Genomic DNA, 25,176 nt, shown 5'->3' with positions numbered 1-25,176 from the left:
ACGCTGAATTGCGTTTTGGCTTCTCAGGATGACTTACAAGCCTGAATGGAGGAGTCTCTGCATTTTTTATTTAGCTTTAAAGATGTTTCAAGTAGCATGGAGTAAAGAGATGATGTTGACATGCTCCTTCTTGCATCGCTGGTGAGGATGCCAGTGCGGTGGAAGGCTGGGCTCAGCCCCAGTTTGTACTGAATGCTGAAGTTCTCCGATTAGAGAAATTTGGGTGAGAACTGACCTGCACCTGCCTGGAAGAGTGTTCTCCCTGTTGTTGTGTCTCAACTCTTTCTAGTTTCTTTTAAAGTCACTTTGAGGCATAGAGGATTTTAAACTAGAGCCATAGACAGTGACTTAGTGGCTGAATAGCTTGTGTTTAATGGTTAATGTGGGGAAATGCTGGGAAAATGTAGAGTTGTAAAGGGAATTACTTCTCCTTTTGCAGACTTTAAATGACAACTCTAAAATGATGAAGAGAAGTTGAGTTGTAGTATGTGGAAGGATACTTCATGAGTGAGCTTTGAAAATGCAGCCTCTACCCACCCTCATGAATGTAAAGCTGATTGAGCAAGACCAAGTAAGGGGCTCGTTGAGTTGGCCTCTCGCCAACGGGCTCTGAGTCAGAAATGTGTGAGCGTAGATCTAGGCCTGACTGCTGATAGTGGGGATTTTAGGCAAGAGATTTTCACATCCCCTGTTTCTGTTTGCTCACTTGTCAGTAGTAACATGGATGTGTGTATCATACATACACATATCTGTACATACACAATCAGCAGGGACATATCCGGTTTACTGTAGACAATGTCACAAAGCCTCTGTGCATTAGGGAATATTTCCCTAAATCTTACCTTTAAGTACCTGCTGCCTACTGATCTTTTCTCCACAAAACAGGCAGGATGAGCTGGGTCATGTTCTTAGTAGTAATGGTAAGAGGCACATGACTTCTGCTGTGTCTTACACAAGGGATCAGAAAGAGGAAGGGAGCCACCAAGACCAGATGGTGGCTCTGAGGTGAGATGACTAATGAAAATATATCTGAGATGAGTCGGCATGCTTCAGCACCTGTCTGGCCAAGCAGATATCCCCATCCTCAGCTCATCCTAAGAAAGACCCCAGGATCCAGAGGCAGAGGCAGCTACTGCCAAAAGGAAAGCCTCATGTGCCCCGCCATGGGAGTAAAGAACTGGAAGTGAAGTCTGTGCCCATCAATTGGGGAATGAGCAAATAAACTACGACACATTAATTTAATGGACTTTTACCTGTGCCACCAGAAAATGAAGAGAAGCATGGAAAGACTTACATGAACTGATGCAAAGTGGAGGAAGCAAAGCCAAGAAAACGCTCTGCCTGGTGACACCTGGGCAACCACAGAATGAACGCCACATGACTATCAGACTCTCTTGATGTGTTGAATGGCTCTGCTGATTTCTTCCACCCTATTATTCCTCCTTTTTTCTCTTGGTTATAAGGGATGGCTCTCTGAGAGGGGTGGGGTTGGAGGGAAAGGGGAAAAGGAATAATACAAGGGGAAGATAGGTGAGGCACAAGCAAACTATCCTGATAAAAAAGAAAGACTGCTGTAAATCAGTTCATCTCCTTAGTAGTTCATATAGTTACCATCTTCAAGAATTTCAACCTTCTTCACAGACACATTTGCCTCCCTAGGTTTCTGTGACAGTAATCTTTCCTGATTCTCCCCTTACCTGTATGGCCTTTTTAGTAATCTTTGCTGCTCTGGCCATCTTCTGCCTTCCAGGCTTTAGTGATCCCAAGACTTTGCCCTGGGTCTTCCCCTTGCCCTTATACCCTCTTTCCTTTGCTGATCTAATCACTTCTCATAGGTTTAACTATTACCTGTCTGCAAATAGCTCCCAAATTTATCCATCCTATACTCTCTCATCTGAAACCAGTGCCTCATTACCAGCTGCCTTCTAGCCATCTCTACATGGATAGTAGTCCTTCAGCATGTCAAATTCAACATGTCCAAAATGTAACCCATGATATTTCCCCTTAACCCTAACCTACCCTTTCTTCAAGCTCCACCAGTCCAGGGCACTGCTGTCTTCCCAGTCAGCAATCAGCCATTAGGCATTTATTAATTACTGCATGCCAGGTGGTGTACTAGGGGCTTGGGATACAAAAACAAAGAATGCAGCAGTCCATACTCACAAAAAGCTTACATTCTAATGGGGAAGAGGCAACAAACAAATCTCTATCTTAAATATGAAGAGAATAAATATTCATAAACACAGAGTAGTTAAATAGATGACGATCACTGAGGTTTATAAATTTGAAATACTCCTTGATAGCTTTCTCCCTCTATATTCAGTCACTGGCCAAGTACCATCAATTCTCTTTCCACCATTTTTCTGCATTCACAGCTGTCACCTTTCTTCAGGACCTGTCATCTAATTCAGGACTGATAATAGCTTCCCATGTGGTAGAGAGTGTGATAAAGTCATGCAGAGAAGAGGAGTGTGGCCATTACTCAGATTCCTCAGATGCCTCCTTCATCTATCCCCTTACATGTAGGCATCTACCAAGACTCCCTCAGCCTTTCCTTTCCTTTTATATTCTCATCCTCGGCAATCTCATTTTCATAGTGATTCATTCATCTCCCCTGGGAAATGTCTACCAATTCTCTATCTCTAACCTGTACTTTTCTCCTTTGGGTGCCAGCCATGCCCTTTCGACTGTTTCGTTGTCCAGTGGAAAACCCAATGGAGGGCTAGCATTTGAACTTGGGGTCTGCTACTTACTACCAGGGTGATTTCTGGATCTTTGGGCTTGGACTAGATCTGAGAATCATCAGTGTGGGCATGAGAATCCAATTCTTAAAACTGAATAGTTGTGATGCTTTCTGTTATTAGTATAGTTTTAGGTCTAGTAGTGCTAGATCCTTTCTTTTTAAAAAATTTCCCTTGAAAATTTTTGACCTTTTGCTCCTCCATATTTGTTACAATTTTGCTTGATTTCATAACATAAATCTTTTGCAGTTATAGTACTGGATCTATAAATTAGTTTAGAGAGTGTTATTATATTATTCTCCAATTATTAGTCTTCTTAATTTCCCTCAAGAGTGTTTGGTGGCAAGGGGCGGCCAGGTGGCGCAGTGAGTAAGAGCACCCGGGCCCCAGAGTTGGGAGACCTGGGATTGGTTCGGGCCTCAGATACTTAACACCCACATAAAAATAACTGGCCGTGTGACCTTGAGCAAGTTACTTAACCCCAATTGCTTTAAAAAAAATAAGAGTGTTTGTTGGTTACATTCTTTGTGGCACGCTTGATTCTTTTCCTCCCAAATCTAGTCATTTGATGGGTCCTCTCAATCTCACATTCACAGTACCGTTCATTTCCAACCCCACTTCCCATTTCCAGAGTCTGGGCCCTCATCTCCCATTTGAACAATTGGAATAGTTTTTAAGTGGGCTTTCCCTCTAGTCTTCCCCTTTTCCATTTCATTGTTCATTCTATTGTCAGAGTTACCTTCTGATGCACAGGTCTGATTGGCATACACCTATCGAAAAAACCTTTGATGGGGCCATATTACCTGTCTGATGAAATCCGAGCTCTGGAGCCTAGCACTAAAGGCCTTAAGTAGTTTGTTTCAGTTTTCCTCTCCAGCCATATTTGATGTTTGTCTTCTTCTTCTTCTTTTTTTTTTTAAAGCAGTTAGGGTTAAGTAACTTGCTCAAGGTTACTCGGCCAGTTATTTTGTGTGGGTGTTAAGTATTTGAGGCCGGAACTGATCCCGGGTCTCCTGACTCCGGGCTGGTGCTCTTACTCACTGCGCCCACCTGGTCGCCCCAGTGTTTGTCTTTTTTTACAAAGCTTATGTCCCAGATATGCTGGACTATTTCTCCACAACATCCATTCTGAGAGTTTGCCCCCTAAGCACAGAACATTCCTCCCTCTTCTCCCCCCTTTCAGGATTCACCTGTGGACATCTTTTCTTCCTCCATCAAGGCCCAGCTCAGGTCACTTCTTTCCTTAAGCCTTCTCCAGTTCCCTTCTCTTTAAATCTCTTAGGCTCCTGGGGCCTACAAGTACTCTGTATTGAATCATTTCCAAACTTGCCATCTAGTTATTTGTGTTTCATTTCTAATCCCTCTACTAGATGGAGCTCCTTGGGCACAGACTGGTTTGGTTTTGGCCTGGTGGATTGATGGATCATTGGAGCCGGCAAGAGTTGAATTTGAAATCTAAGTGCCTATGCCTTAGACCCTAACTTGCTGTGTGGCCACAGAAAAGTCATTAACATTCCTGGAGCTTAGTTTCCTCATCTGTAAAATGGTTATAACCACAAACTATTTCGTAGAATTATTGGGAGGATTAAATGTGATAATATACTTGGCAAATTTTAAAACACTAGATTATTTAAATTTCGTAGTCTTGTCTAGATGCTTAACACATGTTTTATTGACATGAGTCAGCAATGTGTAAGCTCCAGATAATGTTCCAATGCTTAAATGCCAACAAAAAAGCATTCTGTGAAATCTGGGCTTTTGCCACTTTCCTGCTTTCCATTTCCTCCATGGTAATGCTTGGATCTTCCCTTTGTTGTGACTATTGACTTTTAAGTAAGCTGTTGTTAACGTCTGCCTTCTTAGTTCTCTCTCTGCTCTCTCTCTCTCTCTGCCTGCTCTCTCTCTCTCTGCCTGTCTGTCTCTCCCTACCCGCCCGGCCCCCCCCCCTACAGTTGTGATCCAAAATTCAGACATCCACATGTAGCCCTAGTTCTTTGGCGTGTTGACCCTGATCCTCCTCCTCTGTTTCAGCTTGTGTTCTTTGATGATAAGCCATCCAAACTCTTAGCAATCATTATTAGCTTTGGGTGATCAGTAAATATGAGCTCTCTATCCAGCCTGCCTTTTTGTGTCCATGATGTGGAACAAGACGGCCCCTGTTGCACTGAGCTTGGTGGTGGGCGCTTTGTTTTGCTTGGAGGAAAGAAGGTGGAGGAGCTGAGCTTTGTGGAAGAACCCTTGAGTCTGGGGATGGGTCGGGGGAGGGGGGCGGCTCAAGACTGCAGAGATAGAGATCCATCCTTGGTAGCTTTAGTCATAGTGTATTCTCTTAACTATGCAAAGCTTTGAACCTATTACTGATTGATTTAAATTTAACCAGGGTTAAATCGTGGCTGTTGTGAAGAGGTCTGAGCAAGTGTATTAGCAAGAGAGGGAGGGCTTTTCACCCAGTCACTGAATTGATGTTGTTGACTCCAGTGAAGATTCCCATCCAGGTTGGGAAAGGAGTTCTCTACCTTTTCAAATACCCCTCACTCAGTGTTCTCTCATTAGAGGTAAACTCTGCTTTTGTAAAAGGAGGTTTTTCATTGTGGTGTCTCATTCTGATTCCTAGTTGCCTTGCCCACGGGGGGGGGGGGGGGGGGGGAGAATGTGAATGGCAGAGCCCCTTTGGGGGAAGGGGACTAACAGGAGGTAGCTTAGGCATTTAGAAGCCTGGACCAGACTCTCCTCTGGAGGTGATAAAATCTGGCACTTACCTCCAGGAACTTCCTGGGGATTTCTCCCTGCTACAGGACATTCTTTTCTTTTCTTTTTTAAAATTTAATTCATTTATTTTTAGTTTTCAGCATTTACTTCCATAGGTTTTAAATCCCCGCCCCCGCCCCCCCCCGACAGCTTGCAGTCTGATATAGGCTGTACGTATACATTCCTGTTGAACATTTTCACATTAGTCATGTGGTATAGAAGAATTAAAACAAATGGGAGAAACCACGAGAAAGAAAGAACCAAACCACCCAAACAAAAAGAAAATGGTCAGCTTCTCTCTGCATGTGGATGACATTTTCCTAGATGACACTCTTTTCCAAAGCTAAGGCAGGATGGGAGCAAATTGTATGCAAAACAGCAGCAGGCCCTTCCCCCAGACGGGCTCTTTAGGAAGCTGTCTCAAGTGGCTGGTGTGGGGAAAGGGCTTTATCCTGGGGAGGGTGCTCTTGGCTGCTTTTTATCCTGGAGGGCTTAAGGGGAGCCCGAGAGGCTTTTCTTTCTCCTCTTGATTTAATAGAAGCAGCATTAAAATAAAAGCAGCTTGAAAAGAACCTAAAATGTCTGATTCGGGATCGTTGACTTCTTTCCTCTTTGTATTAGTGTGTTCATCCTGAAGCAGATTCCTTTTCTTTGGACTCCTGTTTGTTTCTCTTTTTAAATGTGCCTGTGGGCCAGCTTGTGCACTAGTGTGTGTATGTGTGTGTGTGTGTGTACGTGTGTGAGAGAGAGCCTATGCCTCTGTGTGTGTGTGCACGAAAGCCTATGTGAGTCCGTGTGTGAGTGTTTGTGCGGGCCTGTGTGAGCCTGTGTATGTCTATGGGTGTGTGGAGGCCTGTGTGAGTTTTGATGGCAGTGCTGCCACTTCTTTCCTGGAACCTTGAGCAAGGTCCTTCCCTTCCATTTGCTCCTTTCTGACAAGGGACCATACTTGGAGTCTCTGCTTCTTAGGTTGCTGTGAGGACATCTCTGGTGACCTTAGAGCCTTGGGAAGAGGAACTCTTATAATCTATGTTCAAGTAATAAGGGGGATAATGATCAGCCATACACACACACCTTTCTGACACAGGGAAATTAGTTTGAGATAAGTGACTGAAGGGTGATGTGTATGTGTGACTGTATGAGTGTGTGTGTGAGTATATGACTATGTGAGTGATTGAGTGTGTATGACTGTGTGAGGGACTGTATGTGAGTGTGTGTGACTGTGTGTGTGTATGGGTGTGTGTGACTGTGTGAGTGACTGGAGTGGCTGTGTGTGTGTGAGTGATTGTATGTGAGTATGTGAGTGACTGGAGTGGCTGTGTGTGTTTGAGTGACTGTGTGTATGACTGTGAGTGACTCTGTGTGTGTGACTGTATGTGAGTGACTGGAGTGGCTGTGTGTGAGTGACTATGTGTGGGACTATATGTGAGTGTGTCTGACTGTGACTGTGTGAGTGTGTACGATTGTGAGTGAGTGTGAGTATGTGTGACTGTGTGTATGAGGGTGTGTGACTGTGAGTGTGTATGACTGTGAGTGTGAGTATATGACTGTGTGTGAGTGACTGTGTATGACTGTGTGGGGGACTGTATGTGAGTGTGTGTGACTATGTGTGAGTGACTGGAGTGGCTGTGTGTGAGTGACTGGAATGGCTGTGTGTGTGAATGACTGTGTGAGTGACTGTATGTGAGTATGTGAGTGACTGGAGTGGCTCTGTGTGTGTGTATGTGAGTGTATGTGACTGTGTGTGTATGAGTGTGTGTGGCTGTGTGTGAGTGACTGTGTGAATGTGTATGACTGTGTGAGTATATGATTGTGTGTGACTGTGACTGTGAGTGTGTGTGACTATGACTGTGTTTGAGTGTGTGTGACTGTGTATGACTGAGTATATGACTGTGTGAATGACTGAATGTGTGTGACTGACTGTGAGAGTGTGTATGACTGTGAGTGTATGAATATATGACTGTGTGACTGTATGTGAATGTGTGTGACTGTGAGAGTGTGTGTGAATGAGTGTGGCTGTGTGTGAGTGACTGTGAGTATATGATTGTGTGTGACTGTGAGTGTATGACTATGAGTGTGTGTGACTGTGTGTGACTGTGTATGACTATGAGTATATGACTGTGTGTGAATGACTGTGTGTGACTGTGATTGTGAGAGTGTGTATGACTGAGTGTATGAGTATATGACTGTGTGTGACTGTATATGAGTGTGTGACTGTGACTGTGTTGACTGTGTGTGAGTGACTGAGTGTGTATGACTGTGTGTGTGAATATATGACTGTGTGACTGTATGTGAGTGTGTGTGACTTTGTGTATGAGTGTGTATGACTGAGTGTATGAGTATATGACTGTGTGTGAGTGACCGTGAGTGTGTGTGACTGTGTGTATGAGTGTGTGACTGTGTGAGTGTGTATGACTGAGTGTGAGTCTATGACTGTGTGTGTGACTATATGTATGTATGTGTATATATATGTATATGTATACATACATACATACATATATATATATGGGGGTATGTGTGTGTATAGGAGGTGGGGGAGCAGGCAGGCAGGCAGAGACCCAGACCTTCCTTAGCCACCTCAGAGCAGCACTGCCTACAGATCCTAGTTCTTTTTATTCTCAAAGCTGAAGGAGAAAGGACAGTCAGTCCTTAGTGCTGTGTTCTCTGTCCTTGGCACCTTCTCTGTGCTGCTGGCTCTCTTTCCTCTCCAGCTTAGCTGCCTTCTTGCTCAGCATTCCCTGAAACCACCCCTCGCCTCATTCAGTGGACTTTGAAGGTAAGCCTGGTTTATTCCTTTGGGTCAGGAGGACTTGAGTGGCGGCCCAAGGGCCGTCTCCTTTCACTAGGCCCCTGTTCCTCTGGAAAGCTTGGCTGAGCCATGGGTTGAGAACTCTTTGCTAGGCCCCGGCCTATACTAGATGGCCTTGATCATCTTTTCTAACTCAAGGTATACTGTGCTCACTTGGCACACCAGGCACCCAGAGAGGTCAAGCTACCTGTCTAAGGTCACATTGCTCATTTCTCCCTTCTGTTTCTAGAGCTGTCATGTTTTCGCACAGGCACGCCTACCAACATGTTCCCTCCCTCAGATTTGTCCTTGCCTGGGTCTAAGTTGAGGCCTTTCCTTTCTCTTTTCATCACCTTAATTCTGAAGGGAGAAGTGGGGGGCAAGAGGGGGAGGGAAGGAAGTGTTGGATTAACAATCTGCTAGTCCCTTGTAGCTTTAGACTCTTGGATACTTTTTTCTGACAAAGAATGATTTCTTCATTAATAGAGATATAGTCACATTCTGCTGTGTGTCAGAATGTAAGCTTAAAGTCCTTGTCATGGTTGCTCCAAGGTGATTCTTGAAGGCAAATGACCTACAATAATGTGGGGTTCAAGGACTGTTTGGTTCATTCTGCAGGGTAGCAAGATCCCATCTAGGGTAGGAAGTCTTGACAGGGGCTGCTGAGAACTTCCCCAACAGCTCTGAGTCTTAAGGTTCAAAACCTCCAACCCCTCAGCCCCTTGGTTCTTTCCCAGCCACCATCACTTCCATCTTGATCCCTTGACTAACTAGTTAACTTTCATGCTGTCCAGATGCCATCTGCCACTCTCTCCTTTAGCCCGTCTCACATTTCCTTACCAAGGCAAACATCTGTATGTGCACAAGGGATCCTGTTCCAGCCCAGCAGATGGTCCTGTCATCTTCATTCTCTCATTTATCTTCCTGCATACATGCCTGTGTCTCTTCTAAACACCTCTTGACCCATTCATCTCTACAGATTCTCATTCCATAGTCGGCCATCTTTTTGTATTGAGAAGCTACTGCCACTGATGTGTCTACTTTCTTCCCTCTCTTCTTAGCCCTTATTCATCTGAAATGACTGTCCAAGGATCTCCTAGTCAGCAGCTCTGTGACCTTTTCCCAGTCCATGTCCTTGACCTCTTCGGGTTTTGACACTGTTAATCACCATCTTCTCGATCCTTCTCTAGGCTTATGTCCCATGGCTCCCTCTTGGTTCTCCTCCTGCTTGCCTGACCATTCCTTCTCAGTGTTCTTAGTTAGATCTTCTTCCAAGTGACAACCACTAACTTTGGGGGTCCCACAGGACTCTCCTGGGCCCTCTTCTCTCTCTAGATAATCTCTTCCGGTGATCTAGGCTTTCATGGATTCAGTGTTCATCCCTTTGCTTTGATTTTCAAAGTCTGCTCCCTCTCTGTTCTTTCTCTTGACCCCCTGTCTTACATCTTCAGCTGCCTTAACCCGATGTCCCATAGATGTCTTAAATTCATCATCTCCAAAACTAAACTCATTTTCTTTCCCCCAAAACTCTTCCCTGCTCCTACCTTCCTGTTACTATGGAGGACAACCCCATCCTCCCAGTCCCCAAGTTTACCACCTAGCAGTCACCCTTAGCTCCTCACTATCGTAATGTTCAATCTGGTGCCAAGGCCTGTCAGATTTCACCTTTGCAACATCTCTTGAATTCTTCCCAATCACTGCCACCTCTCTAGGGCAGGCCCCCATCACCTCGTGCCTGGACCATGGTGTAATAGCTGCTGGTGGGTTGGCCTGCCTCAGGTCTCTCCCCATTCCAGTCCATTCTCCATTCAGCCACCAGATTGTGCTAAAGTTTCAGTCTGAGCATGTCACTCCGCTACTCAGTAAACTACAGCGAACTTCTGACTGCTCCAGAATCAAAAATAAAATACTCTGGCCTTCAGAGCCTTTTGTAAGCTAAACCCCATCCTCCCTTCCCCCTTTCCGACCTTCTCTCACTTACTTGCCTCTGGCACTCTGTGATCCAGTGACACCAGTCTCTTTGCTGGTCCTCAGACAACATACTCCAGTTTTCACTTGCTCTCCACGCTTGTTATTCTCTCCCTCCCATCTTTTGCTGCTCTCCTTTCTGGGCTTCTGTGGTAGTGTTCCCTGGCCTCCAGCTATTCAAATTCCAGCTCAAGTCCCCCCTTCTAGAAGTGTCTGAAAGTACCAGAGCTCACACTTGCTCACTGGAAGATTTTTAGGGATGGTTTTCCAAGCCTGAAGGACTTTTCTTGTGGTTTAGATCACAAGAGGCTGATTTCCTCCTACTACCAAGAAGCCTTTCCCAGTCCTTCACCTCTGTGCCTGCCTTCTGTTGATTAGCTTCAGTTTGGCTTTTGTCTTCCCCACCAAAATGTGAGCTCCTTGAGGGCAGGATGGTGGAGGCTTTTGCGTTCTGGCTCTTAGCCCAGTGCTCTACCCAGATAAAAAGCCTCTCCAATGCCCTTGGCTGGCTGATTTCTAATGGTGCAGCGATGTTCTGATGTTCTGTTAGCGTTACATTTCACTGCTTGATCGGCCATTCTCCCATTGCTGGCCATCTACCTTGTTTCCAGTTCTTCGCTGTCCCTTCTCAATGTCTATTTTAACGTTACAGAAGAAAAAGCTGATGCTGGACAATCCTCACGGTTTTGTTGGGCTCCAATGGACCTGTTGCCTTGAGATATTCATCCCTTAAATTTCTTGAAAAATGAGGAAAATGACTTTTTTCCTCTTTTGGGTGTAGTATGAATGAGTGAGTAATCTCTCCAAAGAACATGAGTTTCTTTGAGACAGATACTTCAGAAATCCTTCACTTTGTCAAAAACATTTATTAATAATAATAATATAAATATTATATAATATATTATAATGTCGTAATAATATAAATAAAAATAATCTCCTGTCCCTGTCTGATGTCCCTGAAGCAGATTGATGTGAGTAGTAATGTCACCGGGTGACTGCTAAGTGGATTTAACCATGACCCATCCAAGTAAACATCATTTGGTGGAAGGAGAAGATGGTTAAATGTTCCCAGTCCCCCTCTAATCGCTCTTGAAAAGATCTTTTCTGTACCTTTCTTTTAGATCTTTGGAATTCTCACTTACCTCCCTTTGTCCAGTAGAGTAGTATAAGTCAACTCCAAAACTATGCTTAGAAACACACTTTTAATATTAGTTATTGAGAAAGAAAAGAATCAGACTCTTGTGATCTAACAAGAAAAATACTGCAGATTTGGAAAATTATTTCTAGGAAACCTCTGAGTTGGAAGTTCAAGGTCAGATAGACTTTGTCCCTTTGAACTCTCTAGGCAGGAGGACTTAGGAGAGCTGGGGCCCATAGGTGGAGCTCATTGATTGTGGTATACTGGTGATGTCAGCATGCTAAGAAGTTAGACCTAAAGTCTTCGGGGCAGGCTCTCCTAAGGAGGGTGTCTTATGAAAAGGGGGGCTCCTCTGCCAGGAATGTAATGTGATACAGCAGAGTAATCAGAGACCCCAGGTTCAAATTCTGGTGGTGCCATAAGTGACTTCAGCTCTGTGGGCCTCAGTTTTCTCATCTGTAAAACAAAGAGGCTGGATTCGATGACCTCTGATGTCCCTTTCATGTCCTAGGTATGATTCAAAGGTCCTGTGAGTCTGTGTGATAAATACTCCTTTGTACAAGGAAATTCCCCTGGCATGAAGCATTTCCTCCTCCATTCATTATAGAGAGTGATATCAGCAACTCAGGGAAAGTGTGAAGTGACACCAACTTTGGTCTGAGTAGGTAGAGGTACATTGTTAATAAGCCAGATAAATGGGGTCCCAGAGGTTTCATACATGACTTTTCTTGCTTTGCTGCCTCATGGCAGGCTTACCTGCCTGCCAGGTATGAGAATGTGGAAGAGCCAGTTCTGGTTGGTGACAGTCCAGGAGGCAGGTAGCCTTGCTCCTTTCTGCGGGGGGCCTTCCTTTGCTGTACATGACCACCCCTGGTGCTGTCCTTGTGGAGCTGGGCACAGTGGATGCAGAAAGCGAATACTGCCAATAACTCGGTTTGCAGCCTCGTAGGATCACCCTGGCCTCTACCCTCATTGAGGCATGGTGGGTCCTGGAACTCTTGGGAGCCATGTACAGTTGAGGCTTAGGCCTCATGGCACAGTCTCGCCCTGACTTTGGGCCGAGGCCCCCTATCTTTGCTTCTTTGTGAATTTAGGTCTTGTTTTTCTCCTCAGTAAAACAGATCAGCATGGCAGACATGGACACCAGTGCCGCTGCTCCTGAGGCTGGAGCCGAGGATGTCTCCCTTTTCAGCATGACCGACATGTTTCTCTTTTCCCTTATTGTGGGCCTCCTGACCTACTGGTTCTTCTTCAGAAAGAAAAAGGAAGAGATCCCGGAGTTCACCAAAATCCAGCCTCCGTAAGTGATTTCAGCTTCCCCTTCCCTTTCCTGCCCACCCCCCACATCCCTGCCCTGTCCTCATTGGCCTAGGTCTGAGCCAGCCTTGGTGGGGATCCAGCTCTCTGAGGCCCAGTCTTGGTTCACTCTTGCTCCCAGACTAAGGAGGCCTTGTCTCTAAAGAGACAAGACAGGTCTTTGCAACCCACACATGCCAGACCATTTGTCTCTAAGTCATAGTGTAGTTTTCAACCATGACCCTTGACATGTGTTTTTACCACACTCTCATTGTTCAAACCCAGAGGCCTTTGTGAAGAAGGCTGTACAAAGAGGGCTGAGTTCCCAGTCAGGCTCCCTAAGATAGCAAATCAGTATTAACAGCATAGGGCAGTGGTGGGGAGCCTGAGGACCTAGAGGGCCACATGTGGTAGGAAAAGTGCAAAGTCAGAACGTCACAGACAGCTCAAGTACATAGGCGGAGTAAGGGGTGTTCTATTTTTAAAAAATATCATGTCTCTTCCACTAGAAGATGACATTTTTCTTTCTTTAAAATGCATCCTGGTTGCCTGCTCCATGAACCTTTCCCCTCTTGACCTGCCATTACTTCATCCAGCACATTGCAGTATCATGTTTTCATATATACTTGCTTCGTGGGTCACCATGAATAGGAAACTTTGAAGAAGAATCAGCATCAAAGATATTGTCCGGGAAGTATATTATGGAAAAAGATGGCCTGGCCATGGTTGAGGATGAGGCTTGAGAGCCTGTGGGTGAGTGTTCCCTGGGATGCTTGGACCGACCCCTAACACCTTGGGTGTCAGACAAGGACAGAGGTCTCAGCAAGTCGGCCTTGTTGTTGGGGGTGTAGCCAAAATGATGGCATCCACCAGCCACCAGAGGACGAAGTTCTTGGTGTCTCCTTCCTTTCCCTGACCAGACTGTGAATTCCATAGGGGGTAGCAACTGTCTTTTAGTTAAAATTTGGGTCTCCCCTAGCTCTGGGCCCTGGACAGGGTGGGCATTTGTGGAATGAATGAATTCAGAGATGGACATAGTTTTCTGAAGTGTTTGATTTTTGCGTCTGCACCTATGACTTTCTTAGTCGAGGGCACCCTCACCCTCAGGAATCCACACACCACATCCACCCACTCCACCCTCAGAGCTGCCCGGGGAACTGAGCAGTGACATGTCAGATCCCCCTTGAGGCAGGGGCTTTGAAAATACTTGTCCAAGCTATTTTTTTTTCTTTTTTGGTGGGGGAAGGGAGGACAGGACAATTGGGGTTAAGTGACTTGCCCAAGGTCACACAACTCTGAACTATTCTTATAATCTGAAATTGAATGAACTAGCTTTATAATTGTAGGTACTGAGTTATTTATTTACCAAAGTGATTTTAAACAGATAAAGGTAAAAGTGTAAGGAGATTAAGTATCTTTATTGCAATGAGTTAGAACCAGTTCTCTGGGGTTATTTTTTCTCCTGTCTTAGGCAATCAGCCAGAACACACCCCTACATTGTTTTGTTTAATGAAAAATGTAAGCCTATGTTACCATTCTGCAGCAAGTGTATATTCACAGAGATGATAGTACTTTTTAAAAATAGTGTTTCCCCCCAATTATGTATGAAGTTTTCAACATTCACTTTTATAAGATTTTGAATTTCAAACTTTTTTCTCCCTCCCTCCCAGAAGGCAAGCAATCGATATAGGTTATATATGTGTGGTCATATTAAACATATTTCCATATTAGTCCTGTTGTGAAAGAAGAATTAGAACAAAAGAGAAAAAATCAAGAGAAAGAAAAAATAAAACAAAAAAGATGCAAATAGTAGCAAAGAGTTTGTAAAAACCAACCAAACAAAAATAAGCATCAACAAATTGATCAAAAGAATTGATTGGGGAAGCTAGGTGGCACAGTGAGACCTGAGTTCAAATACCACCTCAGACACTTAACAGCCGTGTGACCTTGGGAGGCAAGTCACTTAACCCCAATTGCCCTGCCTTCCCCCCTCCAAAAAAGCAAAAAAAAAAAAAGAAACTAGAATAAATCATAACTTAAGAAAAGAATTGATTAGGCACCTGCTTCATGCAGAACATTGTCCTGAAGAGAGACTGAAGAGGGAAGCAGTTCAGGTAAAACAGTCTTTTCTACTTTTTGGAGTTTACAAGGGAGAATAAGACAAACTGGGATTTCATGCAAAAAGTGGATTATGGTTAAGTGCTTTCAGAAAGTTACAAAACAATGTGCTATGTCAGATCAATCTAATGGAGATACGTGGGGAAGATGGCATTGCATTTGGGCTTTGAAGAAAGAGGAGGGCAGGAATTCACCAAGCATACAGAGATAGGGAAGGATATGATTCATGGGACAGAGGCCTGAGAGTTTGGCAGAGATGAGGGAGAGAATGTTTGTCCACTGATGATGGAACATAGAGTTTGTAGAAGGTCATATGATGAGGTAAGACTGGAGGGACAGGGTGGTGCCATATTGTGGAGGGCCTCGAATGCCAGGTAAAGGGGTTTGAATTGTCTTTGGTAAGCAGTTATGAGTCCCTGAGGATGTTTAAACAGAGCAGTGGTATGGCCAGATCCTTGCATGAAAAGGATTATTCCAGCATCAGGGTTGAAGGACTGGTTGGAGCAGATAGGAAAAAAATGGGAAGGAAGACTGGTGGTTGGTTGGTAATTAGGCTTGTGGCTGTGGGATTAGAGAGGGAGAGATGATGTAATAGCAGTTGTAGAATTGGAGTTGATTAAACTTGGGAGCTGATTGGATAGGAGAGGTAAGGGAGAAGGAAGAGCAGAGGTGGCCCAAGGTTTTAAATATGGCTGACCGTGTGACATTGGTTCCACAGTCAGTAGGAGTTAATTTAGAGGGAGAAGCAGGTTTAAAGGCAAAGATAACAAGCCTGGCTCTAGACATGGTAAGTGTGAGGAGCTTGTGGTAGAGGTGTCCTCTAGGTAGGCCTGGAGCTCAGAAGAGAACTCAGAACTGATGATAATAGATTTGGAAGTCGTCTGCCCAGAGGAGTGGTGGTGAGTGAGGAGTGGTGGTGAGTGGGGAGTGGAGGAAGGTATATAGAGGGAAGAGAAGGAGATCGTTAGCAGACTTTTGGGGGGTGGGGTTGTGTTAGATAGAAGCCATATTAGGAGGGATTGGGGAGAGAGTGGTGAGTGAAGAAGCAGAGGTGTTGGGCATAGACAACCAGAAGTTAGTGATTAAGGGGATCATAGATTTAGAGCCGGAAAGAACCTCAAAGATCATCTAGGCCAAGCTCCTCATTTTACAGGTGAGGAAATTGAGACCCAGAGAGGGAAGTGACTTGGCCAACATTGCACAAGGAGTGAGTGGCTGGGCCAGGAGGCAGGCCTGGCCTCCTGACTCCAAAGCCAGTTCTTGCCACTGTCCTGTTCAGAGAATTGGAATTTAAGACAGGGTATGAGGGTCTCTTTTTATTTTTAAATTTTTATTTTTATTTATTTAGCTTTTTTGGAGGGGGGAAGGCAGGGCAATTGGGGTTAAGTGAGGTTACACAGCTAGTAAGTATTAAGTTTGAACTTAGGTCCTCCTGACTCCAGGGCTGTCTCTCTATTCACTGTGCCACCTGGCTGCCCCAGGGTGGCCTTTAACTCATCTAGATATGTTTAAAGTGTAGTGTTTTAAAAAATTATGAGTACATTTTTAATAAACCTTGCTATGTCTTCCTCTTTGTCTTAAAAGATTCCTTTGAATCTTAGTCAACAAGCATCTGTGAAGTGCTTAGTTCTAGGCACTGTGCTAAGCACTAGAGATAGAAAAATAAAAAAGTAAAGAACACTACCAGTCCTCAAGGAGCTTATATTCTTTTTTTTTGTCTTTATTAATTTGTTTGTTTACTTTTAGTTTACAAGATTCACTTCCAGTCCCTTGAGTTTCAAATTTTCTCCCCATCCCTTTCCTCGCCCCCCCACCCCACCCCACCCCATGGCGGCATGCAGTCAAGTATAGGATCTGCAAATACTTTGCATTAGACATTAGTCGGGTTATAAAGAAGGATTGTGACGGATGGAATGAACAATGGGAAAGAGGAAACAAAACCAAACAAGAAAAAGAGAGCAGGTAGTTTGCTTCAGTCTGCATTCAGACTGTAGTTCTTTCTCTGAACGTAGACATCTCTTTCCATCATGAGTCTTTTGGAGTTGTCTCATAACCTCGCATTGCTGAGAAGAGCCTGGTCTGTCAAAGTTGGTCGTCACACATACATTGTGTCTGTAATTGTGTACAAATTTCTCCTAGTTCTGCTCTTCTCACTCAACATCAGTTTGTATAAGTCTCTCCAGGTAAATATGAAGTCCATCTGCTCTTCATTTCTTATAGCACAATAGTATTCCATTACATTCATATACCACAACTTGTTCAGCCATTCCCCAGTTGATGGGCATCCCCTTAATTTCCAATTCTTTGCCACTACAAAAAGAGCTGATATAAATATTTTTGTACTTACCCGTCTTCCTCCCTCTTCTATGATCTCTTTGGGATATAACCCTAGAAGTGGTATTGCTGGGTCAAAGGGTATGTACTTATTTATAGCCCTTTAGGTACGTGTAGCAGCAAGCACCCCAAGCGTCCTCAGGGTTTGCCGCCACCACAGGTTCTTGGATCTGCTTTGTTAAAGGAAAGCAACTCAAAATGGCTTAACAAGCTTACTTTAATCAGTCAGACATATATCATTTACCTTGTTCAGGGAAAAAGTCAGCACCCTGAACTTCAAAGTATACAGGCAGAATTATCAAGACAGAAACAGATCAAGTAGATAGCTTTCCAAACTGTCCAGCCATTACATCCATACCCAGTCAACATCTGGGTTTCCACATCTGGGTTTTTCAAAGCCAGGGGACTCTCAATAACGCTTCCCAGAATTCAGATCAAATCACAGAACACTTCTCAAAGTGAGTCCCAAAACAAAGCTATACATCAGGGCTTATATAGCCTTCTCCTGGCTCAGAGAATGTAACAACCTTATTGACTCACTGGCCAATCAAGAAGTATCTACTGAAAAACAAGCCTCCCTCCCCAGGCTTCAGGTGCAGTTTAGCCTAGGGGCAGGGAAGATCTTCCAAATTTGCATTCCCATTACATTCGACCCCAAGATCTTTCATGCCCATAGCATAGACAATTTACTTTTGAATTAGCACTAAACATCTCTTAGGTCACATTTTCAAGGTACAGAACTAAAGTTACCAAAGTGGCCACTGGGCCTTAAACAAATACAAAGTACATAGCATTATTACCTCAATTCAAAACAAGAGTTCAAATAAAGTTCTGGGGGGGGGGGCCGGGGGCCCTTCCCCACATCCGGCCCCCCCCCCGCCCCCCAAGCACGGAGGGGGGGCTGGGCAACAAAACCAACAAGGTGGGGTCCCTGGGGATCCAAGGCACTTCATCCCACCCACCATAGTCACAAGTCCATCCTCCCCCTGGGTCCCAAACTGTGGGATGCAGCCAGGAAACACACTCAGTGCACCTGCTTTGCTGCTCAGTTCTTATCTTTTCCTGTGGCTGAATTCCGAACTCCTGGGTTCCTTCTCCTCCCGCAGGCGGCAGCCGCTCCTGGCTTCTGCTCAGGTCCCGATGCAGGCAGCTCACCATTCCTGCTCTCAGCTCAGCGAAGTCTGCATGCAGGCCATTCTTCTCTCCTGCTCCATGCTCCACAGAATCACAGCTACCACAACTGGGAAACAAACAATTATCCCAGTCCCCATACTTTCCTTTTACTCTGCAGATCCTGTTCGTGACGCCATTTTGTAGCAGCAAACACCCCAGTGTCCCCAAGGTGCCTGCTCACACAGGTTCTTGGATCTGCTTTGTTAAAGGAAAGCAACTCAAAATGGGTTAACAAGCTTACTTTAATCAGTCAGACATATATCGTTTACCTTGTTCAGGGGAAAAAGGTCAGCACCCCAAACTTCAAAATATACAGACAGAATTATCAAGACATTAACAGATCAAGTAGACAGCTTTCCAAACTGTCCAACCATTACATCCATACCCAGTCAACATCTGGGTTTCCACATCTGGGTTTTTCAAAGCCGGGGGACTCTCAACAACGGCTTCCCATAATTCAGATCAAATCACAGAACACTTCTCAAAGTGAGTCCCAAAACAAAGCTACACATCAGGGCTTATATAGCCTTCTCCTGGCTCAGAGAATGTAACAACCTTATTGACTCACTGGCCAATCAAGAAGTATCTACTGAAAAACAAGCCTCCCTCCCCAGGCTTCAGGTGCATTTTAGCCTAGGGGCAGGTAAGATCTTCCAAATTTGCATTCCCATTACAGCACAGTTCCAGATTGCTCTCCAGAATGGCTGAATCAGTTCACAACTCCACCAGCAATGCATTAATGCTCCAATTTTTCCACATCCTCTCCAGCATTTGTCATTTTCCTGTTTTGTCATCTTAGCCAATCTGACTGGCAAGATGTGGTACCTCAGAGTTGTTTTGATTTGCATTTCTCTAATCAATAGTGATTTAGAGCATTTTTTCATATGTTTGTGGGTATCTTTGATTTCTTCCTCTGAAAACTGCCTATTTATATCCTTTAACCACTTATCAATTGGAGAATGACTTGTATTCTTATAGATTTGACTCAATTCTCTGTATATTTTAGAAATGAGGCCTTTATCAGAGACACTGGTTGTAAAAATTCTTTCCCAATTTTCCACTTCCCTCTTAATCTTGGTTACATTGGCTTTGTTTGTACAGAAGGGGAGCTTATATTCTAATAAGGGAAACAATATAAATCAATAATACTGAGAAATACAGAGGAGATGGAAAGTTCCCTTAAAGGAGATGGCACTGGGTGGGGAGATTGGAAAAGACCTACCAAAGGAGGTAATGCTTGAGCTGAGTCTTAAAGACAGCCAGGGATTCCAGGCAGTGGCGTTTGGAGGGAGAGCATCCTAAGCATGGGGAGGAAAGAGCCAGCGCAAAAGCATGGTGATGGGAGATGGAACAGCAGGTATGCCAGTGTGGCTGCAGGAAGATTGGAAAGACAGGAAGAGCTTTAAAGGCCCATCAGGATGATGTGACACTTTGTCCTGGAGCTAATGGAGGGCTGAAGACATGGGAGTGTGGCAGGAGGAACATGTCATGATGTAATTTAGGAAATGGAGATGAGTGCACTTCTGTCAAAGACCAGGTTAGAAGGTTCTGTACTCACTTTATTGATCTCAGTCCAACTCACTGGACCTTTGACTTTGGCCTCCCATTTGACCACTTATGGACCTTTGGGACTAACCTTTAATTTGGATTTTCCTCCTAATTGTGTCCATTGTAATTGCTATATTTTCCCTTTGCTTTTTAGCTTGGAAAAGGAAGGTAAGCTTTTCTATTTTTTTTTCAGTTCTAAAATAATTTTTCAGATTATAACAAATCTGAATAGTGCTGGATTGGAGTCTGAAAATCTGGGCCTCGTCTCTGCCATTTACTACTCGTTTTGACCTTTAGCAAATTTATTTAACAACTTGCCTGGCCTTATTTACTCAGATACTTATAGGCCTGTCTACTTCTGTTAAAAAGCTGATTGTTTCAGGAATATCTTTGAAGCTAAGTACTTCAGGGACTACTTGTTTATTTCACTGATGTGATTTTGCAGTTGGGTCTGGACTAAGCCCTGACCAAGCCTGATCAAAAGGCATATATTTTTTTAGCCCTGAAATTTATTGTTTTGGGGGTTGGGTAATGAGAGCTTTGTGCCCAGGTCATAACCGACTCTTTTTCACTGCTTAAGGACTGCCCTTGGTTCATTGCATTAAAGATACTGGTAAGGAATGAGATGATGGGGAGCCTATTGTGATTTGTTTATAACACTTTCTAGAAGTTATTTGAATATGTTATCTCAAAGATAATGTAATTAGAAGTTAAAATTCTTGTTCCAATGTGGATAATCTCCCACATTTTATCTAGAGCTACCTTTTTTTGGTAAGTGTTTTTTAATTTGATGTAAGGATGTGTTAACAAAACCAAAGCCCCTCTCTTTCTTGAAGTCAGTGGTTTCTGTCTCCCATAGGATTAAGGCCCAACCAAAGCTCAAGCTCATCCACCCAGCTAGAAATCAATATGCTTGTTTGGGACTTGATAATCAAAATAGGAAAATTGTGAGCTCTCTAAGTGACTTTAAAGTAGTCCAACACTTGGGTCTTTCAGGATTAGAGCTATCAGTCCTGGAATAAGTCTGTGACTTTTGGTGACAGTCAGTCTGAAGCCTTGTTACCTCTGGGAGAACTGGAACTCAGATCATCTGCCTTGGGATTGACTCCTTTGTGGGCCAAGGCACATCTCTTACTTCTCACCTGGGCTGCATCACTGTTCCTTTATTTGGCTTTGGAAAGAGGAGACTGAAGTGTGGGAGGCTGTCAGTCCTCTTCGGGCCATTGTCTCCTGAATCTAGAACATTCTAACTCACTTCTTTTCCTGGATGTTTCATACTCTTTTACCTTAAAAAAATGAGACTTCTTTTTTTTGTTTGTTTTCTTTTTTTTTGTTAAGCAATCGGGGTTAAGTAACTTGCTCAAGGTTACACGGCCAGTTATTTCTGGGTGTGGTGCTGAGTATCTGAGCCCGGATTTGATCCAGGTCATCCCGACACTGGAGCCGGTGCTCTTACAAAAAATGAGACTACTTACAGCAGCAGCAGCAGCATTTTTCTCGCTCCTCTGTGTCTCTTCAGGTCTGTGTTCTAGATACTGAGTATAAGTCTGTTCAAAGCCGACTTTTGTTTTGGCTGAACACCTGTAACCACCTCACAGCCCACAGACTTGGAGGTTTTGTTCTTCTCCTTCCCCTCCTCCAAACAACCATATTCCTCTGCAAACCAGAGCACTAGAGAATGGAAGGAAACCTGGAAATTATGAGAATTTGGGTTCTTGGTGTGGTCGCCTGAGTTTGGACTCATGCTGTCCACCAGGCATGTCTGCTCCTTTTTGTCCCTTCCCCTGCCATCAGCTCTCCCTGTCACTAACCTCTGAAGCCCCCTGAGGAGTTTTCATCCGGACTGAGAGTGAATTTGTTTTGTGGGGCAGAACTCTGCCCCGAGTGCTGTGTTTTTAAGATCGGCAGTCGTCTTTGTATTTTGGCCTTGTACGTGAAGTTTTCCTGCTACGTCTGCTGACAGTCATAGATAACAGTGAGGTTGGTGAACTGTTTCTCTCTGTGGTCACATCATGAAATGCTTGTGCTGCCCAGCTTTCTTGAAACCAGAGGTTTGTGGGAAGCCCTGCCCTCCAGGAATGGGGTGAAAGTGAATTCAGGCTTTTTTTTTTTTTTTTGCATTAATGATTCAAGCATCCCAGCTTGATGGCTCTGATGACTCACTGCCAAGGCAAAGCCAGCAGAGTCTGGCACAGATCATAAGGAGCGACTGAGGATCGAAACACCAACTTAGCCTGGCCATCGAGCTCCCGAGGAGCTGGGTGAAGATCCAGTTGAAAGCCTGGCTCCCCACTGCTCAGCAGCAGTCTCACCCGGCAGGCCTGGGACCAGACCGTGGCTGTCTTCCCTGTCTTTCCACCTCCCACCATTCCTCCTATCGTCATGTGTTCAACAAACATTTGAGTTTCTTTGCCTATAGATAGCATTCTGCTAACTATACAGAGGGGCTGTAAATAAAAAATGAGCGAGAGAGTCCCTGCCTTCCAGTTGGCAAACCAGATTTACCTATGTGAGCCAGGTAAGGAACAGTATAGGTGACAGAATGTGAAGAAATGGCAGATGTGTGGAGCACATAGTTGGGTGTTAGGATTCAGAACATTTAGGGAGAGATTGGTGTCCACTAGAATAGAGGGGAAAGACATTTCCAAGAGGAGGGGTTAGAGTTAGACCCTGAAGGGTGGGCAGAAGCCTGGTCAGGCCAGGCAGTTATTGCTACAGCTTCACCAGAGGCCTAGGATAAGGAGTGCTCATAGTTTATGTGGGGGATGGGGAGGAGACTCACCCAGCCAACTCGGGAATCCTCATTGGGGAGCAGCAGAAAATAAAGTTGGACAGGTAGGATGAGGTCAGCTTGTTGACAGAAAGTATCAACTGCATGGTTGAGAAATTTGGATTTTAACCCATGGACAACAGAGAGTCAATAGAGGTTTTTGAATTGGCTACTGCCATAACAAAAGATAGGGGAGGTCTAGCTATGTTTGAAGGAAGGAAGGGAAATGCCAGTGGAGAAAGAGATGGAGAGGAAAGGGTCTAAGACTGTCGTCATGGGGAATGAATGAGATTGAGCTCATTAGGCAGAGTTAGGGTGCAACTTGTCCTTCTCTCGCCCCGTAACAATAGGAAATCCTTTTGGGGAAGGTATGAGGGGAATAATAAAGACAAGACTGTTTCCTGAAAGCTCTTCTGAATTGATCAACTTCTTAATCAACCTTGTTAAAAAATGAGTGTTTTGCTTTGGAAAAAACTATCTTCAGTAGAGTTCTCTTGTAAAAAACAACTGGTCTTCCAGGTTCATTGTGGGACCAGATCATGCCATGCCATGATCCTTTCCTAACAAAAGGGATTCGAGTTCCAGTTTGCACAAGAGATGTAAGCCTTCGTTTAAACCTATGTTCACAGCTGCCTTTGAGATGTTATTCCCGTTTCTAGAAATTGACTCCAGGAGAGAGGACTAATAACTTTCTGCAGCATTCTTTTTTTTTTCTTGGTATGAGGTTGATTTTAACTTATAAAAGTATGAGAAACCTGGATGTCAGGGCCACAGATTCTCTTGGCCAGACTTCAGCTTCCTGCCGTGCTGTGACACAGGATGGCACGTCCAGGCCAAGGTCACCTTTGTGAGGATGGGGCCTATGCAGAAGGAAGGAAGGAGACACAAATAACTTCTCCTAATATAGATAGTGAAATGTCACGGACTCTGAGATTGAGATCAGGACTGAGGCCTCATCCGAGGCCATCACCGGGTTGGGACTGGGGCCTTCCTAGACCTTCCTCCCTAGAGGAGTTCAGGCCAGTTCAGAACTGATTGGGGACTACACTGAGGCACGCCCCCATCCAGGGATGGGTCAGGCTGGATGGTCTTGGAGGTGCCCCTTCTTTCCTCCTTCCCTCTCCCTCTGTTGGCCTCCCCTCTTAACAAATACAAAGACAATCCAAACCAAGCAGCACAGACGCCAGAAGCCTTGAGTCTGAGTTGGGAAGGACCTCTGAGATCACCTGGGTCAGTCCATCCCTGAACAGAAGCTCCCTCTGAGATATTTCTGACACAGTTGTTGTCTGAGCGAGGCTGCAGCATTGTGAGCACAGAGGCCCCCAGACATTGAGCGTCCTGCTCACTGAGGGTCCAGACCTTGTTGTAGCCAGGCTGCTTCTCCTCACTTCCCTCTGCTTCACTCACTTCAGGTCCTCATGTTGATCATTTCTTACAGTACGCTCCTTTTGCCATCACGTCCAGGTGCTGCGGTTTGTCAGTTCTTTGCTGCTTTGAGGATTTTGGTATGTGGGGACCTTTCCATCTTTGATATCTTTGGGCTCCATGTCTATAGATTTGGATCAGAGGGCTCAAACAGTTCAGTAACTTTTTTTTAAAGCTTAACTCCAGATTGTTTTCCAGAATGGTTGGATTAGTCCCCAGCTTCACCAATAGTATAGTAGTGCAACCCATTTATTTTTGCTTCAACTAATCTGCCTTAAAGAAAAAAAAATCCCTCAAAAACTTTGTCTATTTAATACTCTTTTTTTTTTTAATGTTTTTATTTACAGTTTTGGGTTCCAAATTCTATCATTCCTTCCCTTCCTCTCCCCTCCCTGAGATGGGAAGCAACATGTACAATTATGTAAAACATTTCCATATTATCATTTTGTATAAGAAGACTGAAATAAAAGAAAAAAAATGAAAGAAACTGAAAAAAAATCGCATGTTTCGGCCTATATTCAGTCACTATCAGTTCTTTCTCTGGAGGCAGATAGTCTGCTTCGTCATTAACCCTTTGGGATTGTCTTAGATCCTTGTATTGCTGAGAACAGCTAAATCATTCACAGTTCTTCACTGAACAGTGTTGCTGTTAGTGTGTACAGTGTTCTCCTGGTTTTGTTCACTTTGCCGTGCATCAGTTCATGTAAGTCTTTCCAGATGTTTCCGAAATCATCCTGCTCATCCTTTCTTATAGCACAATAATATTTTGTTACAGTCATACACCACAGCTTGCTTAGTCATTCCCTCATTGGTGGGCATCCCTTTGATTTCTAATTCTTAGTCAACACAAAAAGAGCTGCTATGAGTATTTTTGTACAAATAGGTCCCCTTTTCCCATTTTTGGGATGTCTTGGGGATATAGACCTAGCAGTGGTATTGTTGGGTCAAAGGGTATGCACTTATTTATAACCCTATGGGCATAATTCCAAACTGTTCTCCAGAATGGTTGGATCAGTTCACAACTCCACCAACAGTGCGTTGGTGTCCCAGTTTTCCAACGTCCCCTCCAACATCTATTCAGTAAATTCTAGTGGCTCTTTATTGGCTCTAGAATACAGTGTAAAATCCT

General features: G+C 44.3%; 1 protein-coding gene across 3 annotated transcripts in view; it reads left to right on the top strand.

The window, feature by feature from the left end:
- POR (cytochrome p450 oxidoreductase) overlaps positions 1 to 25,176 on the top strand; it is a 203,683-nt gene that overhangs the window by 146,711 nt on the left and 31,796 nt on the right. For all 3 annotated transcript variants that reach the window (XM_069089463.1, XM_069089464.1, XM_069089465.1), the window contains one exon: positions 12,497 to 12,683. In XM_069089463.1, the coding sequence (XP_068945564.1) occupies positions 12,511 to 12,683 (173 nt within the window). In that variant the 5' untranslated portion in view covers positions 12,497 to 12,510. The remainder of the gene's footprint in view (positions 1 to 12,496; positions 12,684 to 25,176) is intronic.

This window comes from Petaurus breviceps, unplaced genomic scaffold (assembly GCF_028583685.1).
Source record: "Petaurus breviceps papuanus isolate PSGF00001 unplaced genomic scaffold, PetGlider_PUasm1.0 186, whole genome shotgun sequence".
NCBI lineage: Eukaryota > Metazoa > Chordata > Mammalia > Diprotodontia > Petauridae > Petaurus > Petaurus breviceps.
Note: the sequence above shows the minus strand (reverse complement) of the source record. Positions and strands in the feature narration are given on the sequence as shown.